This window comes from Microchirus variegatus, assembly GCF_963457635.1.
Source record: "Microchirus variegatus genome assembly, chromosome: 9".
Lineage (NCBI taxonomy): Eukaryota > Metazoa > Chordata > Actinopteri > Pleuronectiformes > Soleidae > Microchirus > Microchirus variegatus.
Window position 1 is genome coordinate 1351315 of NC_139810.1, and position 18744 is coordinate 1370058.

The following is an 18744-nucleotide window of genomic DNA, read 5'->3' on the forward strand; positions in this document are numbered from 1 at the left end:
TTCTGAGATTTATGTGTGAATTCTGAGATTAATGTCTGAATTTTGAAGAATAAAGTCTGAATTCTGAGATTAATTCCTGAATTCTGAAGAATAAAGTCAGAATTCTGAGATTAATGTCTGAATTCTTTGTAATAAAGTCAGAATTCTGAGGTTAATGTCTGAACTATGTTGTTCAGGCATCGCGCTGAGGGAGTAAAGAGCACAGCAGAGACGGTCAAACAGGCCTTGACGGACGCTAAGACCGCGCAGACGTCAGCAGAGAAAGCCATCGCCAGAGCCAAGGTGGATATCGACCTGACTGAGACCAGACTGGCACAGGTGAACTCTTTAAAAGTTAGAAAGAACCATGACGCTGCAGGGACTCCACGACTCACTGTGTGTGTGTGTGCGTGTGTGTGTGTGTGTGGTGTCTCCTCAGATCGAGTCAGAGACGTCCAACAGTGAGAAGAACCTGGACGATGCCATGACTCGTCTGGGCTCTCTGGGTAACGACATCAACGCTTTAAAGACCAAACGGGCCAACAACAGCATGGCAGCGGCGCTCGCCGAAGAGACGGCCACCATGGCACGAGACCGGGCCAACGAGGCCAAGCAGGTGTGTGTGTGTGTGCGTGTGTGTGTGCGTGCGTGTGTGCGTGTGCGTGTGCGCTCTTTAAACAGCACATTATTATAATAAAGAGTCCAACCCTTCCTGCAGATTCTGGACGGTCAGCTGACAGACAAATACCACGAGGTGCAGCAGCGAGTGGACACCAAGGCCAAGGCCGTGCGCGACGCCAAGAAACGGGCTGAGAGCCTCAGGGACGAAGCCAAGGAGCTGCTGAGAGACGCTCAGAGCAAACTGCAGAGACTCGCAGGTGACAGCGACAACACACAACACACAACACACACTGTGTGTGTGTCTGTTATCTCAGGCTTAATCTTAAATTTAGGATTTGGTTTAACTGGTTAGATCAGGGGTGTCAAACTCATTTTCACTGAGGGTCACATCAGCATCATGGTTACCCTCAAAGGGCCAAGATGTGACTGTCATACAGAATAAATGTAACTAAATGTAACCAAATATAATGTAAACTAAAGGTAACTACTCCGTAACATATTGATAAATAACTTTCTGTATTTATTACTTACTTACTTACAGTTTCACTCGTCGCGTGACGCATATACAATGATACACTGCCATCTTGTGGCAGGATGCCGTCACTTTGCGGGTAACGCAGTCGCCAGGCATTGTGGGAAGTGTAGTTTATGGTCAACGCATGACTTAAAGCAGCATAGACCTATTTTAACACCGATTTTTAAGACCAATTAATCACTCGTGGGTCACATAAAATGACGTGGTGGGGCCACATCTGGGCCCCGGGCCTCGAGTTTGACACGTAGGGGGTTAGGGTTAAGGTTAGCGATAAGGCTTTGTTTACGCTGTTCAAATGAATGTAAGTCAACGAGAGAGTCCTTAAAGGGATAGATGTGCAAACCTGTGTTTGTGTGTGTAAATCCAAAAACCTCTCTTTGTGGGGACATTTTGTCTGGGGTTAAGTCAGGGTTAAGACCTGGTTTGAGGTTTAGGTTCAGGGTTAAGATTAGATTAGGGTGAGGGAAAGCTCTTTAGGACTCTTTTTTGTTTCTGTCATAAACAGAGACCTCGTCACGTCCAGTATAACCCTCCAGGAGACCAAAACCTGGTCCTAATTTTGAGGAATAAAGTCAGAATTCTAAGATTAATGTCCAACAGTTTAAGTAATAAAGTCAGAATTCTAAGATTAATGTCCAAATTTTGAAGAATAAAGTCAGAATTCTGAGATTAATATCCAAAAGTTTAAGTAATAAAGTCAGAATTCTGAGATTCATGTACGAATTTTGAGGAATAAAGTCAGATTTCTGAGATTAATGTCTGAATTTTGAGGAATAAAGTCAGATTTCTGAGCTTAATGTCAGAATTTTGGCTATGGCTGGCTAACTTTTTCATTTACATCGTAAAAATAATAAAAAATATACATGAAATTCCAAAAGATCTCCATCGGAAGTCCTTGAATCTAATCTCAAATAAGGTGTGTGAACCCTGAACCATGAACAACAATCCAGTGTTAGCGTGTTAGCGTGTTAGCATGTTAGCATGTTAGCGTGTTAGCATGTTAGCATGTTAGCGTGTCCCTGACGTCCCGTTTTTTCCCCACAGACCTGGAAAAGAACTACGAGGAGAACCAGCGGCGGTTGGAGGGTAAAGCTCGTCAGCTGGACGGGTTAGAGGACAAGATGAAGAGCATCCTCCACGACATCAACAAACAGATCCAGATCTACAACACGTGTCAGTAACTCACCAACGGTTTACACACACACACACACACACACACACTATTGTACTTGCTGCATACTGAGGACCAGCATTTCCACTTTATAAATCAGCACAATTTCAAATATCTACTTCATGAATGACAGCTATAAAGAACTACTGGGTGCAGTACCATTAAATGTCTGCAGGTGGAGCCCCAGAGCAAAAAGGGTTAAAAAAAATTATTATTATTTTTTTTTTTTTTTGGTCCAAAATTTGACAAAAACGTCATACTATACTATATCGTCCAAAATTTGAAAACAAAATTTTTACCCAAAATGTTTGGTCCAAAATGTGACAAATTGAGTATAGCATGTTATAGCAACCTAAGGACGTGATTTCAATGAAAACAAAGTGAGGACCGGCCAAAATGTCCTCACTCCGTAAAAATGACCTCACTTTGTTGGTTAAAAACCCCTCACTGGTCCTCAGTATGCCGCAAGTACAAGAACACACACACACACGGGTCCATCCAAACATGAAGGAAGAGGGAGGAACAAAGTTCATGCTTTAAAATACTTCAAATACAAGTGGAGACGTGATGTGAACGAGGGCTGCAACAATGATCACTCTGATCATCATCAATTATTTTAGTGAATAAATGAGAGTTTTGGTGAAAACAAAGGTTCGGAAACTGGAGCTGTAGTCGAATAAATGCTAGTTTTTTTTATTTAGAGGGACATTTGCATATTTAGCAGGTCGTGGTTTTATAATCTGAGCTGTGCTCATCACACGTGGACTTCGCGTCACACGGTGTCTTCAAGTTCATTTAAAGTGAAGAAATAGAAGAAGTTAGATGTTTAAAATGTCTTTTTTTTTTTTTTTACATAAATCAATGCACAGACAGTGGAGGAAGTTGTCGTTAAAGGGGAAAATCTTCAGGTTTTTAAAAACTGTTTACTGACGAGTCGACAATCAACGTTCATTCCTTTGCTCGACACCTCGTGTCTCCAGTTGTGGAAAGCAGCGCTGATGTTGCTGCTCCTTCAGCTTCTGGATTATTAAATAGCAGTACGACGCGTTTTCTTTGATTTCTTATCCAAACTACGTCAAAGTCGGCAGAATTTTGAAGAATAAAGTCAGAATTCTGAGATTAATGTCTGAATTTCTAAGATTGATGTCAGAATTTGGAGGAATAAAGTCAGAATTCTGAGATTAATGTCTTAATTCTGATGAAAAAACTCAGAATTCTGAGATTAATATCCGAGTTTTCAGGAATAAATTCAGAATTTTGAGGAATAAAGTCCGAATTCTGAGATTAATGTCATAATTTTGAGGAAAAAACTCAGAATTCTGAGATAAATAATCTGAATTTTCAGCAATAAATTCAGAATTTTGAGGAATAAAGTCAGAATTCTGAGATTAATGTCCAAATATTGAAGAATAGTCATAATAATGTGATTAATGTCCAAATTTTGAGGAATAACGTCAGAATTTTGAGGAATAAATTCAGAATTTTAAGGCACAAATTCAGTATTCTGAGATTAATATCTGAATTTTGAGAAATAAAGTAAGAATTATTAGATTAATGTCTTAATTTTGTGGAAAAAACTCAGAATTCGGAGATTAATGTCCAAATTTTCAGGAATTAATTCAGAATTTTGAGGAATAGTCAGAATTCCAAGATTAATGTCCAAATTTTGAGGAATAACATCAGAATTCTGAGATTAATGTCAAATTTTGAGGAATAAATTCAGAATTTTGAGGAATAAAGTCAGAATTCTGAGATCAATATCTGAATTTTGAGAAATAAAGTAAGAATTATTAGATTAATGTCTTAATTTTGTGGAAAAAACTCGGAGTCCACATGTCCACATTTTCAGGAATTAATTCAGAATTTTGAGGAATAAAGTCAGAATTCCGAGATTAATGTCCAAATTTTGAGGAATAACGTCAGAATTCTGAGATTAATGTCGAATTTTGAGGAATAAATTCAGAATTTTGAGGAATAAAGTCAGAATTCTGAGATTAATGTCATAATTTTGAGGAAAAAACTCAGAATTCTGAGATTAATGTCCACATTTTTGAGGAATAAAGTCAGAATTCTGAGATGACGTGCCCTTAGTGAGTGACCTGCCAAAGTTTAAAGCCTGTTTAATGAACTGTTGCACAGTTAATGTGAATCTGTGTTGGTGCTGCGCTGACTGAAGCTTCTCGTTTACCGTTTATTTCTTCTTCTTCTACAGATTGTGAGTCATGTTTCACTGCTGCCTTTTGTCTGTTCAAAGTCGTCACATGACTCTTGCCTTTGACAGGCAACTCAGTGTCAGAGCGATGATGCACACGTTTGTTTGTTCTTACTACTGTGACGGCATTTTTATATATTATGGTCTGTGTGTGGAACAGACTTTGTTGCCTCGTGACGATGAAGATAAATAAAGGATACAACGGTGCGTTGACGCTGTGCCGGTATATTTGTGTACTGTTTGCATGACGGTGTGTGTTTTAGAAAACCAGCTTTAATGATAAAAAAGTAACGGACACGTACGGCGTCTCTGTATCAGCCGCATTTTACTGGTGAATAACTGCCAAAAAACACTAATGAGACATGTGTGTAAACTTCTGTCAATAAAGCTGAAGTAAGTTAATGTGAGTTGTGTTTTTCTTCTACCAAACACTCAGTAATACACAATAATAATAAGTTAGAATTTGACTGATTTTTCCATGTCCAATTCTTAAGGAAACGGCAAGTTTCTGAGAACAACATTGTGAAAATGTCAATAAAATTAAACCTAAAATATTGTAAAATAACCACATTTATTAAAAAATATATTATTATTTTTGTAAATAAACTCAGAATCAGCTAACAAACATATATGAGGCAGTACAAGCCAATTAATAATAATAATAATAATAATAATAATAATATATAACAAGTTATGTAATAATACATATTATTATACATATTAGTATTATTATTTATTAATAATTGTAGTTAATAAACTCGGGATCAGCTAACAAACATATGAGGCAGTACAAGCCAATTAATAATATATATAATAAGTTATGTAATAATACATATTATTATTATTTGGGGGCGGGTTGAAGCAGGAGTGACTGATGAATTTGACTGATTTTTCTATGTTCAATTCTTAAGAAAACGGCAAGTTTTTGAGAACAAAATAGTGAAAATATCAATAAAATAAAACCTAAAATATTGTAAAATAACCTAATTTATTAAAAAATATATTATTATTTGTGTAAATAAACTCAGAATCCGCTAACAAACATAATATAATGCATTATTATTATTATTATATGCAAGGCAGTGCAAGCCAATTAATAATAACAATAATAATAATAATTTATAACAAGTTATGTAATAATACATGTTATTATACATATTAGTATTATTATTCTTTTATAATTTTAGTAAATAAACTCAGAATCAAACATATATGACGCAGTACAAGCCAGTTAATAATAATATATAATAAGTTATGTAATAATACATATTATTATACATATTATTATTATTATTATTTGGGGGCGGGCGGAAGGAGGAGTTTACGGATCACGTGGACGCGCCAGCCAGGAAGTGGTGTGTGTGCACGCGCGCGCGGCCGGGCGGGCAGTGGAGTATTTTTGTTAAAAGACGGACTTTCTGACGTTAACCCGCAGAGGCCGAATGACAGCTACCGTCCGTTTTTAAGGCTCTTTTTGTTGACCTTTCTGACACAACGTGATTCAAAACTCCCACAAATGGGTCCTGGATAAAGGCAGGAGGAGGAGAATATTCCAGAAACGCCGTGGACTGCGGTGGGGTTTCGAGCGCAGGGAGGGCAACGCAGCGGCCCGCGGCCGTGAAGGAGCTTAGCAGCCGGCAGGAGCAGCAGCAAAAGGAGCCGCCGCCGCCGCCGGCCATTGTGTGTCAGGGACGGAATTCTGTCGACGCCGGAGCCCCGTGAGTCTCCCGTTCACTGTCGTTGTTCACGTTGACCGTTGAATTACACGCGTCACGTGGTGTCATGTTGTGTTGTGATATAATATCAAGCTGTTGCCTTTTCAAGCTAACGTTAGCATGGATGTGGCTAATGTCATTAGCGACGAGAAAGACGCTGGAGGAGCGCTGGGTTTGAACACCCGGAGCACGGAGCGGTTCGTGTTTTGATCGAACTCGTGCTTAAGACGCTCTTTAATCGATGTAAATTATTGATTTTTCTGTCAGTAGAGCTAATATTGTCGGTAAGAAGTCATAATATAACGCACTTTTTAACCGAAAAGCGCCGTTCGTGGACAGAACGTTAGTGTTCCACATCCTCCGCTGTTGAGCAGGTGCATTAAAGGAACGCCCGTCGATCGATAAGTGTTTATTACTGTTAATGTATCGAATGGAAAAGCAATAGCACAGTTATTTATTAAAAATAAATTATGTTAATAATAATAATGTTATTATGCTCTATAGACTTTCACGCGTTCGTATTGACAGTCACGTGCCAGCCGTCAACAAGTGTGTCCGAAAACAAACAGACCTCTGTCGGCTAACTAGCTGACGCGTTAGCAAGCTAACAGCTCCGCGGACGGAAAAGCTGCTCGGTTAGCCGCGTTATTAACCGCTTAACTGAGCACCAACCGGGCTTTAGCAGCGGCGCTAGCTCCGCGTACAAGCGGCTTAAAGCGGCTGAATTCACCGGTGTCCTTTGTTTGTCATTTCATCGGCTAAGCTAACAAGTCGTAGCCCGCTGTGCTAAGGAAACGAGACTCAAATGAGTCGACGTCGGTGTCATTTAACCCGTTTAGCTTTTGTTGTTGTTGTGCGTTAGCCTGTGTTTATGGTTCATAAACCTAGCAAAGCTTGATAGGCAGGTGGGTTTATGCTTAATCTTTACTATTTATTACATATATTTACACATTTCCCAGCAGAATATTATGTCACCACATCTTCTAAAATATGTGAGGAAATTTGCTGCTAAAATATTAATTTTATGGAGTGTCATAAACAAATATGGTCATGATTGTCTTGTATTGATTATCACCGTATCGTTGTGTCACAATATTCTTGGTATCATAGACCGTTACCCTGAGATTCCCACCTCTGACAGGTGGGTAGGTGGATAATTTTTTACCTTTTGTGACATGTTGCATATCGAAATACAACTTTCTCACTTGCTTATATACGAGTACATAATGAAATACTTATTAAAGTATGGGATCAGTAAACACTAGGAAGTCTGACTTTGTCCAGGATCCCAAGGACGATCGCAAAACGATAAAAATGGACGTCGCGGGCGAAAGCATCTCTTACAAGTTGCCCTCTCGTCTTAAGCTGTGTCGGCACATTCGGTCCTTTAATTTGTGGGAATTTTGTCCTGGAAGGTCCTTGGATTTGATTTGAACCAAAGTGTGGGAAACCCTGAGGGGTGTGGACAACCTTTTAAGGGACATTTACCATCTTGTCCTCGGTTCTGATATATAACATAGGGTTGAGCGGGTCATCTTCACCGTGTCTGCGCTGCCGTGTGATTGTCTGTGATCTCGTGGTCACTGGTGTCTATTTGCCTTTTATTTCCCTCAGGTTCCCCCCCGCTCCCAACGACCCTTCCTGATTCTGTTCTGGGAGGTTTCAGACCGGTATCATCGCCAAGATAGCCGGGCCGGGCAGGAAGAGGCACTCAGATCCAGACCCCAGCAGCGATAGTGACTCCGGCGACGGGCGGCCTGTTAGCGCCAAGTCCCTGAAGATGGCCAGCAGCGGTGGCAACGGCGTGGCTGCTAGTGAGACGACGGGCCGTCGCGGCGGGGCTCAGCAGAGAGGAGGAGGAGGTGGTGGAGGTGGAGGAGGAGGAGGTGGGAGGAGGGAGAGCAGCTCAGACCTTTCCTCCAGTACCAGTAAGAAGAAGCAGAAGGACAGAGCCAACCAGGAGAGCAGAGAGGCCAAGAGGGCGGCGGCGGCAGCTGCTGCTGCTGCTGTTGTGGTGGAAGGCGTCGTAGCAGAGGTCAAGAAAGGTAAGAGGGTCCACAGATGATGCATCTAATCAATATATGTGACTAGTTTAACTGTGCATTTGTTGTTATTGTGCAATTAAGGATTGTTTTCATAAGATGTCAGAAAATGTGGATTAGTAGTTTCTGAAACCTATGTAGATGTATTGGTTTTCTATCTTTTATTTCAGAGGCTGAAAAATGTTTACGCGCCCCAAAACATTTAAATCGATTGATTATCAAAGTAGTTACTATCTATTATTGGTTATGTGATCAATGACTGTGTTTATTTCCTCAGTTGATGGTCTGTGAAATAATAACTGGATGATGATCAAAGAAAGATCAAAGAAACCAGAAAATATTCACCTTTAAGACGTTGGAAAATCAAAGGAACATGTCTTAAATTATTGAAAAAAAAAAAAAAAATTCAACAATATTTGACGATTAATTTAATAATCGACTTGTAATCGAATAATTATTGCAGCCCTAGTTTCCTGTGAACAAAGATTCACTTTTACTCACCAAAATGAGTTGGGCATATTTATCCAACTGTCCCTTCACATATTTAAATAAAGGTATAGTTGTAGTTATTGTGTGAGTGACTTTACTCTGCGTGCAGCTTTTTTTATCCCGTTGATGTCATTTGTCTCAGCTTCTCCCTCGGAACATCTGCCTCTAGTGGCGTTACGCCGGTAATCCTGCTCTCAAGAGTTGTGGAGATTGAGAAAGTTTATGTTAAATTAAATATTTATGATGGATATTGAAGTGTTTTGCATAGTGAGAGCTCTCCACAGAGATCCTCCTCCTCCTCCTCCTCCTCCTCCTCCTCCCCCCCAGAGATTGACTCGTGCTGATGCCTGAAATATCACATTTCCAATAAGTCCTTGACCAAAGAACTCAGGATTGCAGCTTTACTTTCGTGCATTTGTCGCCGTAAAAACCAGTTCCTTAAACGTTGATTTGCAGCCAAACATTTGCACCAATCCAGTGTTAAGTTGACTGTTGTGTGTAAACACTAAAGCGCACACTAAACTCACTGATTTTAAAAGCAATCCTAATTTGTGTTGTGAGTAATAATCCAGCGTCTGCGACATCGATGAGTCATTTGCTCGAGGCGACTGAACCTTGTGAACGGATGTGTTTTTTTATAGCGTTCGCACCGTTCCGTCCGTCCGTCCGGACTAAAATGAATACCTTCCTGTGCGCGTACGTCCTTCACATTTTGCAGGATTGTTTAGTGGGTGAATATCTCCAGGCATTTTTTTCATTTTGGTCCAAAAACCTTTTTTTGAATTTCTTGTGAATTTTTACGCGTTTTTTTTGCGGGGAAATGTGAGAAATGTGTAAACGGCACTTTACGGGCTTGTCAACACGATAACGTGACAAATATTTGACATATTGATGTCAAACTGGCACTGTCCATGCCTCTCACAGGTATCTTGGACAAGTTCGAAGATGGGTGACCTTGACCTACTTTTTAAGGTCACAGCTGCTCTTGAAACTTGAAAAAAAGCCAAAAACCGGCACTTTTCAACCTTGTCAACGAGATAACTTGACAAATATTTATTGTATTGCTGCCAAACTGGTACTGTGGATGCCTCTTACAAGTATCTTGGACAAGTTCGAAGATCGGTGACCTTGACCTACTTTTCAAGGTCACAGCTGCACTTGAAACTTCAAAAATAGCCAAAAAACTGCACCTTTCAACCCTGTCAACGCGATAACTTGACAAATATTTATTGTATTGCTGCCAAACTGGCACTGTGGATGCCTCTTATTATCTGGTGTCATGGAGACAAAGGTTCAGGTCAAAGTCAAGCTTTGAAATGACAACACTGGCTCCTTCGGGAGATTAGATGTGTTGTCTTTTGCTGCTGTGCAGCGTTGGTTCGTAACCCTCTCCACGGGAGGTTTAGGTCAATGTCGTCGACGTTATGAATGAATCTGTTTGTTATGGTTTCGCATGACGTGACTGTTTGTGTTGGATGTGTTTTTAGCAAAATTTCAGTTCAAGTGCTTTGAGTCATGAGAACTTCTCTGTCTGTCTGTCTTGTATGAGGAAGTGACTGCCGACTGCTCTGATGGTGCTTTTTTGTTGTTGTTGTAAAAACTACATTAACCATCGTTATTATTATTCTTTTATAGCACTGGAAGTAACAGGAATATTTGATTTTGAATTATCACCGCAAATACCAAACACATGCACCTAAAAAGACTGAGGCTCCACAGAGTCATTGTGTCGCGATTAATCGTATTAATGTCATAGTTAACTCGCGATTAATCGCACATTTCTATCTATTCTAAATGTCCCTTGATTTCTTTTTGTACCATTATTTTTCCTCATTTTAATACACTTATCAACACAGACAAGTGGATTGGCTTACTTTGTGTAAATGTTATTTTCATATTTTTGCATATACTGTAGCCTAAACAATCAATTGAAATTTATCTAAATTGCAATACAGCTTACTGCAATTACAGGACACAATATTTATAATACGATGTTTGTTCAAGCCAAAATATAATTTAGGGCTAAACCTGGTGTGTGTGTGTGAGGAGCTGTGCATGTGTGTGTGCTGTGCGAGAGGTGCGCAGGTGAAGCAGGAAGTAATGTGTTCGGTGTGTTTACATTAGCGAGCCGCAGGTGAATATCTCCGTCGCTCTGCGTATTTTCAGTTATTCCTCTCACTGTGATGGAGCCGCACAATAATAACAGAGTCTGTGAATCAGCCTCACAGTTCTGCGAATAAAGAGACGTTCTTCAACGCAGACCAAGTCCCGTGGTTTAATAACGTGTCGTCGCCGTAACGAGCTAACCTCGAGCTGAAGGAGCTAGCGGAGAAGCGCGCATCGCCCGCTCAAAACGGAACGTTTACGCTTTACTTACGCGAGCCGACTACTCTTTGACCGGCTCGCGCAGTGTGTCCGACGTTGTGTTTCCGGTCTATGTAGATCAGGTGTTGTGTTGTTGTAGTTCTAACGTTACTAGTTGAGGCAACAGCACGTGAAAAAAACGACAAACTTTCGGCCAAAAAGAGCGTTAATCGCGCGATTAAAAAAAAATTGACGGCGTTAAAATGGGTTCACGTTAACAGACAGCACTAGTTAATAACAACAATAATAATAATAATAATGGTGTGTCTGTCAGTCAGAGTCATGAGAGTACAGTGTGTCGTGTTAGCAGCTGAAGGGATTGAGTTTAACTTGTGACCTTTCTCCAGTTATGAACTCAGACGGAGCAGGAGAGAGTGAAGCAGTGACGGGAAGTTGTGGCTTTTTTTATTTGTTGTTGGTTTTTGAGGACTAAATACACGTGTGTGTGTGTGTGTGTGTGTGAGTGCGTGTGATCCATATGTGACGTCTTCTTCTCCAGCAGGGCGTAGTCTCACATTCTGCTGTGTTTTGTGTTGGACGTTTGCTTTTTAATCGTTCATTTGCAACAACACTGAGGTCACTATGAAAAACGGTGAGTTTGATTTGATTCTGCCGTCATAAGTGTGTGTGTGTGTGTGTGTGTGTGTGTGTGTGTATGTGGTTTTCTAACACAAGTCAAACACTTGTGAGTTTGTCGTTGAGAGATAATTTTAGATCGAGTCCTGTGTGTGTGTGTGTGTGTGTGATTGCTGACTTCACTGTCCTGTCGCTCCGCAGCTCTGAGCTTGTGTGTGTGTGAGTGTGAGCAGCAGGTGCGTCTCAGTGCGTCACTGTGAAATCTCTCGTGGTCGCAGCGCTGCAGTATGTTCACCGTTTGCTCTTATTTAAAAAAGCTTCTTAAATATAAACAAACTAGTGCAGTGCACGTAGGAAGTACAATTTCCTATAGTGGGAACTGAAGAGGAGTTTTCAGTGATGGTAATGCATGATAAGGAACGTAAATGCTAAAATAATACAAACACCAACCTCATTAGGCACAACGCAAATGTGCCTATTCCTGAATTTCAAAAATTCATTAAAATTATTCCTTAAGAGGTTTTCAAATATTTTCGACAGATCCTTGTTCAGGGCGATGCCGACTATTATGATGGTAAATTTCAAGTCATTCCGAGATGCTTTTTGTTTTTGAGACTTTGAGTACTGTCAAAGTGCATCAGGGCAAAAAGCAGTTATTTTAAAGCACTTGTATCTACAGGACAGTCATAGATGATCATTCAAACTCAAGACCTTTTAAAGTCATGAACACGTTGTCCAGTAGAGGGTGCTATATGAGCACAGCTTGGCCTGCATCCATCCAAGAAGACAACAGTGATGTGATGTTGTTGTCGTGAGGACACAAACTAAACTTTCCTCCTGAGATCTGGAAACCCAAGCGTGAGAGCGCTGCTGTCAAGTCCTGCGTGATTTCGATAGTCTCAGGAGATTTGTGCTGAGGCTGCTGGAGGTGGCATTTTGGAATATTAGCAGTGCGTTCACTCACTCGGTCCATAGATTCCAAACTGGAGATTTAAAACATGTATTCTCTCATTCTTTACCGTCTTATTTGCCTCACGAGCTTCTCTTTATGTCGTCATGTTTCTGCAGCGTCAGTAGCCGGATTATTTCACTGACCCGTGTTGATGATTTTGTGTTTTTCAGATGTCTTTGTGGACTGGAAGCAGAACGTCAACGAAGTCACCGTGAGGCTGCGCTGTGGGGAGGGGATTCAGAGGATCGAGGACATCAACACAACGTTCACCGACACACACTGCCTCGTCTGCTTCCCGGGTGAGACGCAGCAGCAGTGTGTAACACTGAAAACACAACAGTGACGCACGCAAATTCCTCCCGAGCATTTTTCAAAAAATATATTCACTGCCTTTATAAAGCTCCTGCCTTTTACCGTTTGCGTTGAATCTGCGTGTTCAGTACTGACTGTTTTGGTCTTTTCAGATGGACGGCAGTGGAGCTGCCAGCTGCAGGAGGAAATTGAGGCGTCGTGCAGCAGAGTCCAGTACAAGGAGAAGGGAGGTTTCCTGCATCTCATCATGCACAAGAAGATCCCCTTTCATATCTGGCCGTCGCTGAAGGTGACTGTGATTTGCACCAAACATCAAAGTCGTGCCAGTCTTTTTCTGTTCACTTTAAAGTGGAACTAGACGGGAAGTTCCCATTAACGCTGTTTTTTTGGTGTGTATCTGCGTCATTACCCTTTTTACGAAGCCCTGAAGGTTCTAAACAAGCAGTTCAGCCACTGCTGAGAACGCTGTGTTTTATTGTAATCTCGGGCTCAGCTATAGTTGCGTAAACAGCAGTTCTCCGGAACAGCCGATTGTCCTGCTCCGGGCACTAGTCTGGGCACTAGTCCGGGCACATCCGGTTGCGTACATTGAACCGCAGAAGAAGAATAACGTCCGTTGTGGAGGTGTTTCACAAGCGACAGTGTCTTCTGACTCTGGGTCTGACTCCGGGTCAAAGGTCGTCAAAGGGACTGAGGCGGGGAGTCGTGAAGAAGCTATTTTTAAACACTGTTAAAACAATGTTTTGATAATGAGGAGCAGTGCATCCACCGTTCCAGAGGGGGGAGCTGCGCTTCTGAGAGCTGGTGTTGTGCTGATTATGTCACTTCCGGGTGCTGGCCAATCACAACACACTCAGTCTTCTGGGTGTGAGAGTTATGTCTGAAATATCACGGCTGAGGAACAGCGTCAGTTAGGAGAGATTTCTATCGGCTCGTTTACAGCAACTAGGAGGTTTTTGAGCATAAAAGCAAGTTAATGTATGTAAGTAGACCTCCATAACTAACATATATGTGCAACAGGACCACTCTATGTGAGCTTTAAGAGAACGTCTGTGTTCCCATCTTCTACTTCTTCTAATAATAATAATAATTTAGACCAGGAGGTGCAGTGCTGCCCTCCACAGTTCAACGTTCTTCAACACAGGTCCACAACACTTGTCTGCATCAAAGGCAAGAGGTTAAATTTCACGCCTTTGAACAAAGAAAGGTATAAAAAGTGAATTTAGAACTTCTTCCTCTACACGTTTCAGTGAACAGGAAGAAGAACAATATAACAGGTGACAAACTCTAAAGCTGTGTTTCCACTGAGTGGAAAGGGACCAACATAACCAGCCCCTACTGACATTACCCCATTATCTGACAGGGTGCTTTTCAGTTAGCTTATGTCAAATATATTAAGACCACCATTTAAAGTGAATCAGAGTAACATAAACAACGTTATGGGTTTAAAATAAATGTTAAAGGTGCATTATGTAATAAATGATAAAATCCTCCTAATATGTCACAGAGACTCAGGAATAATGTTCATATAACAAACTGAACTCGCCAACAACAACAGTACAGCCAAAATATTTGCATTAAAAAAATATATTTTGCAGACTGCAAATCACGTTTATGTTTTGAAATCATGTTTTGGCGTCGTGTGGCGCCACCTACCGCCGTCTACCAATCACTGCAGTCTGTAGAGTCTCAGCTGCCGAGCAACCACGGGTTGTCAGTTACGTCAGGAAACGAAACCTAAAAAGACCTTGGTATTTTGAATTTGAGTGTAGTAACTGTTTTTGGCCACATTCTTACATATGGCGCCTTTAAATATGAGTTGGAGAGTTGATTATGATTGATTATTAAGCATGTGAAAGATGCATATTAATGATGTGTGGTCATGCGGTAATCGCGCATTCATCAGCGGGTCATATATATCACATTATAACTAGTGCTGGGCACGGCGCGTTTCCATGACGACTGACCGGAAAAATACGCGCGTGACGTCATGTTTCCGTGACTCCCCGATTGTTAAAATGAGTTTTCTAAAGTAACGCTAAACTTTAAAAACAGAGGCACACACGCGCAGTGCACAGGTACGCTGGTAAACAGACCAGTTCCACTCTAGGCTAATGCTAACGCAGCTCACAGCGCTAAAGGAGCTAACGCGGCTAACAGAACTAACTGGTAAACGTTGCCTGGACTCCGGTCCGGCGTCGCGGCACGTTAAAACATGACATCACGCGTCTTTTTCCGGTCAGTCGCCGCGGAAACGCATCATGTGTTTACGTGCGTTAACCTAGTTGCATGTTTGTTTTAGTTAAAAATGTTCTATTTCAGCTCAGTGAAGCACTTTAAAGACATTTTATTTTTTATATATAATAAAAGACGAGCATTTATCGACACGTTATTCTTGTTTAAAAATCATTCACATTATATTAAAGTTATAGAGAGCGATTTAAAAAGGTGACCTGATGTTGTTAAAAGGCGATGTAATGAACACTCTTGGTGCACCAGTGCAAAAAGTTAGTGCCCCAGTGTGTGCAGCGCCGGCTTTGACTTTGCTCGGATAAGAAACGAAAGATTAGAAAAAGACTAAAAGTGTCTAAATATTGTGTGTAAACGTCGTTGAAAGCTCATTTTTGCTTGTTTTCTTCTGCCCTGCGTCAGTCGAACAAGAAGGAGAAGGACGCCGCACCACCGGAGACCAAAAATGAGAAGGAACCTGAGGTGAAACCCGTCGCCTCGGAGTCATCAGATAATTCCAGACTGACCTCGCCGCCGCCGCCGCAGCTTCATCCTCGTCCTCCCTCGTCGCCTCTCGCCGAGTCGAGGCGCTCCGGTGGCAAAGCGGAGCGTCTGGCCAAGCGCTGCGTGAAGAACAAAGCGGGGCGCGAAAAGGCCACTGTAGACTCTGTAGAGATGACGGCTGGAGCCGGAGACGGCTCTGGAGCCTCCAGTAAGACTGTTTCCAACACCAGAGGCCACCAGCAGCAGCTGCAGGTGCAGCCGCCCGAAACCACGAAGGAAGCTACGTCGTCTGTTGACGAGGACGCGCGTCGCGTAAACACTAACGATGATAACAGAGCGCCTCACGCCTCGCACCTGCCCGCTGGACGGAGCCCGCAGACGCAACGCAGGGATTTGGATAACAGAGCAGAGAGACTGGGAGGTGGTGAGGAGCAGAAGGCCGGAGTCACCGTCACCGACAACTGTACCAACGCAACTCAGGTGAGAGGAGTGAGGAGCAGGCACGGGACCGTACCAAACATCCGCCACCGTTATTCTATTCAAAACATAAGGGGTGGGAATCTTTTACGATCTCCGGGGTTCCTACGCAGCATGGAAAAGTGTGGAATTTTAATTAGAGTAATTCCCAGGTCTGGATAAGTATGGAAAAAGGGGAAAAAGTATGGATTATTCCAAACTGTTACAGGGAATCCTCGGGGTCTTAAAAAGTCTTAAATCCAATCATTTGTATTTAAGGCCTTAAAATGTCTAAAATTCTCCAAAAATTTCACAAAAGGTCTTAAATACAATTTCTTAAAAAGGTCTTAAATATCTATTAATGTTACCTTTATTTAAACCATGCATAAACTTCAGTGTCGCGTTGCGATAACGACAACAACTACAACACGGAACTAAAGTGGGCCACCTGTGCTTCCCGGTGAGAAATTATCAAGCACCGCTAGCTAGTGTGGTGTGTGCGCGCGCCACGTTGTGTTACAGCTTAGCTTAGCATAACATAGCATAGCCTAGCATAGCATAGCAGCGGAGAAAACTTAATGAAAGCCAACAGCTAAGCAGAACGATTTATGGCTCTAATTTTCCTTCATGTATTTTGTACTTCTTTTTTTTTGCCAGTATGGATTTGAAATGGGTCTTAAATTGTATTCATTATGGTCTTAAAAAATTCTTAAATTTGACTTGTTGAAACCTGCGGAGACCCTGTATTATCTCACTGTCTAAAATTGAATATATTAATATAAAAAAATCAAAACAAGTTACTAATACAACATAGCCCACCTGTAGATGATAGAATGGTGTCGAGTTACCATGGTTACTGTTACTGCGATTCTCATTTATTTATTATTTTCCGTACGTGTCGCCGAGGCACCGATTTGTCGACGGTGTCATCGGTCGATGCTAGTTTACCGAGGGCTGGCTTCATGAAAAACGAGTGAAGGATTTTAAAACCATTTATTTACATAATAAGCATCTAGCATTTGGTATTCCGATGTTTAATATTGACAGAAAAATCCTCCGAGAAGTCTGAGAAACTTGAGTCTTCAAAAGTATGGAATTTTGAAATGGGAAATGTGTAGGAACTCGCGATTCAATTTGATTCCAATTCTTGGTGCTGCGATATGATTCATAATGATTGCTGCTTCAATCTGTAGGTGTGCAAAGGACGATCTACTCGACAAATGGAGACATTAAAGTGTCTTTTTCACATTTGTTAAGTTTGAAACATCTAGCCACCCTTAGAGGACATTGCTGTAACTGTTGCATAAAAGCAATATCACATATTGCATAAGTAACAATAAAATAAAAGTGCCTCTTTATTAGTTGTGGGCACGTGAACGCCACCAACGTTAACGCACGGCGCGTTTTCCATGCCGACTGACTGGAAAAGGACGCATGCGGCGTCATGTTTACGTAACTCCCGAGTGCTGAACTTTAAAAACAGAGGCACACGTACGCAGTGCACAGGTACGCTGGTTATTTTGTAGCGCTGCTCTTTTCCTTTAATAAACAGACCGCTCCAGTTCCACTGTAGCCGCACTGACGGCGCTAAAGGAGCTAATGCAGCTAACTGGTAAACGGTGCCGCGGAGCATAAATATGACTTCACACTCGTCATGCGTTAACGTGCGTTTGTGCCGTTAACACCGTTAACGTGCTCAGCACTACTCTAGACATTTAATATCGATTCTGAATCGTAGTAAATCGCGATTCTTATGTGAATCGATTATTTTGGCACACCCCTACAAAACGTCCTGTGAATTTCTTCCACACTGAACTCGACCAGTGCTGTTTTCAAGCTACTTGAAAAACGACTGCAGTGGACTTTTCCTAATTCTACTCGACGCGCACACGCCGTGATAAAAGCTTATAAAATATACAAGACGTTTAAGGTAATTAGTGTCGACGTCCAGAAGGGGAAACTGATTTTGCCCCTGCCTTTATCAAATAGAAAACGTCTTTGTACATGTCATCTGTCATCTAACGTAAGCTAAGATAGTCTCTGTGTTTTCACTCAGAGTCATAGACTCCCTGTCCCTTTTATGGACTTCAAGGAGTGGACATTTTCTGGATATTTTAAATAATACTTTCTTCCGTTATTGTAATCAGGCAGCAGAGAAACAAAACCAGTCTTCAGACAGGTGTGGGACGACCGGCGACGACATGGAAAACCAATCAGCTGCTCCCTACAGCACGAGCGACTGCCTCAAACCTGTCGTCGTCTCCAACAACAACAACAACGACGACACAGACTCTGCTGCTTCTCCACTGAGGCTGAGACACGGGACGGAGACGACGGAGACGACGGAGACGACGGAGACGAAGGAGCCAGAGGACAAACCTGTTGAGCAGGAATCGGAGCAGGATTCTCTGATCCGGCAGCAGCAGCTCACGTCAACACGGACGGAACCAGCACCGACGGTCGCAATGGGCGCCAATCAGAACGCCCAGAGCCAGCAGAGCTGCAGTGACGGAGAGGAGAAGCGTGACCAGCTGAAGGAGGAGCCTGCTCTGGAAATCAAGCAGGAGGAAGGTGTGTTTATCATCTT

At 41.9% G+C, this 18744-nt stretch overlaps 2 protein-coding genes across 7 annotated transcripts in view; both read left to right on the forward strand.

Moving 5' to 3' along the window:
• Positions 1-4872, forward strand: part of lamb2 (laminin, beta 2 (laminin S)) — a 57926-nt gene extending 53054 nt beyond the window's left edge. Inside the window, exons 32-35 of the mRNA XM_083894686.1 lie at positions 177-318; positions 419-595; positions 698-857; positions 2180-4872. Of these exons, the coding sequence (XP_083750812.1) occupies positions 177-318; positions 419-595; positions 698-857; positions 2180-2316 (616 nt within the window). The 3' untranslated portion in view covers positions 2317-4872. The remainder of the gene's footprint in view (positions 1-176; positions 319-418; positions 596-697; positions 858-2179) is intronic.
• A 1038-nt stretch (positions 4873-5910) lies between these two features.
• Positions 5911-18744, forward strand: part of usp19 (ubiquitin specific peptidase 19) — a 34617-nt gene continuing 21783 nt past the window's right edge. For 4 of the 6 annotated variants that reach the window (XM_083895603.1, XM_083895605.1, XM_083895600.1 and 1 more), the window contains exons 1-6: positions 5911-6236; positions 7848-8278; positions 12827-12955; positions 13121-13257; positions 15621-16181; positions 18305-18728. In XM_083895603.1, coding sequence (XP_083751729.1) covers positions 8014-8278; positions 12827-12955; positions 13121-13257; positions 15621-16181; positions 18305-18728 — 1516 coding nt within the window. In that variant the 5' untranslated portion in view covers positions 5911-6236; positions 7848-8013. Of the gene's footprint in view, positions 6237-7113; positions 7139-7847; positions 8279-11501; positions 11721-12826; positions 12956-13120; positions 13258-15620; positions 16182-18304; positions 18729-18744 lie in introns of those variants that run through there. The other 2 variants (XM_083895601.1, XM_083895604.1) reach the window with 2 other exon arrangements.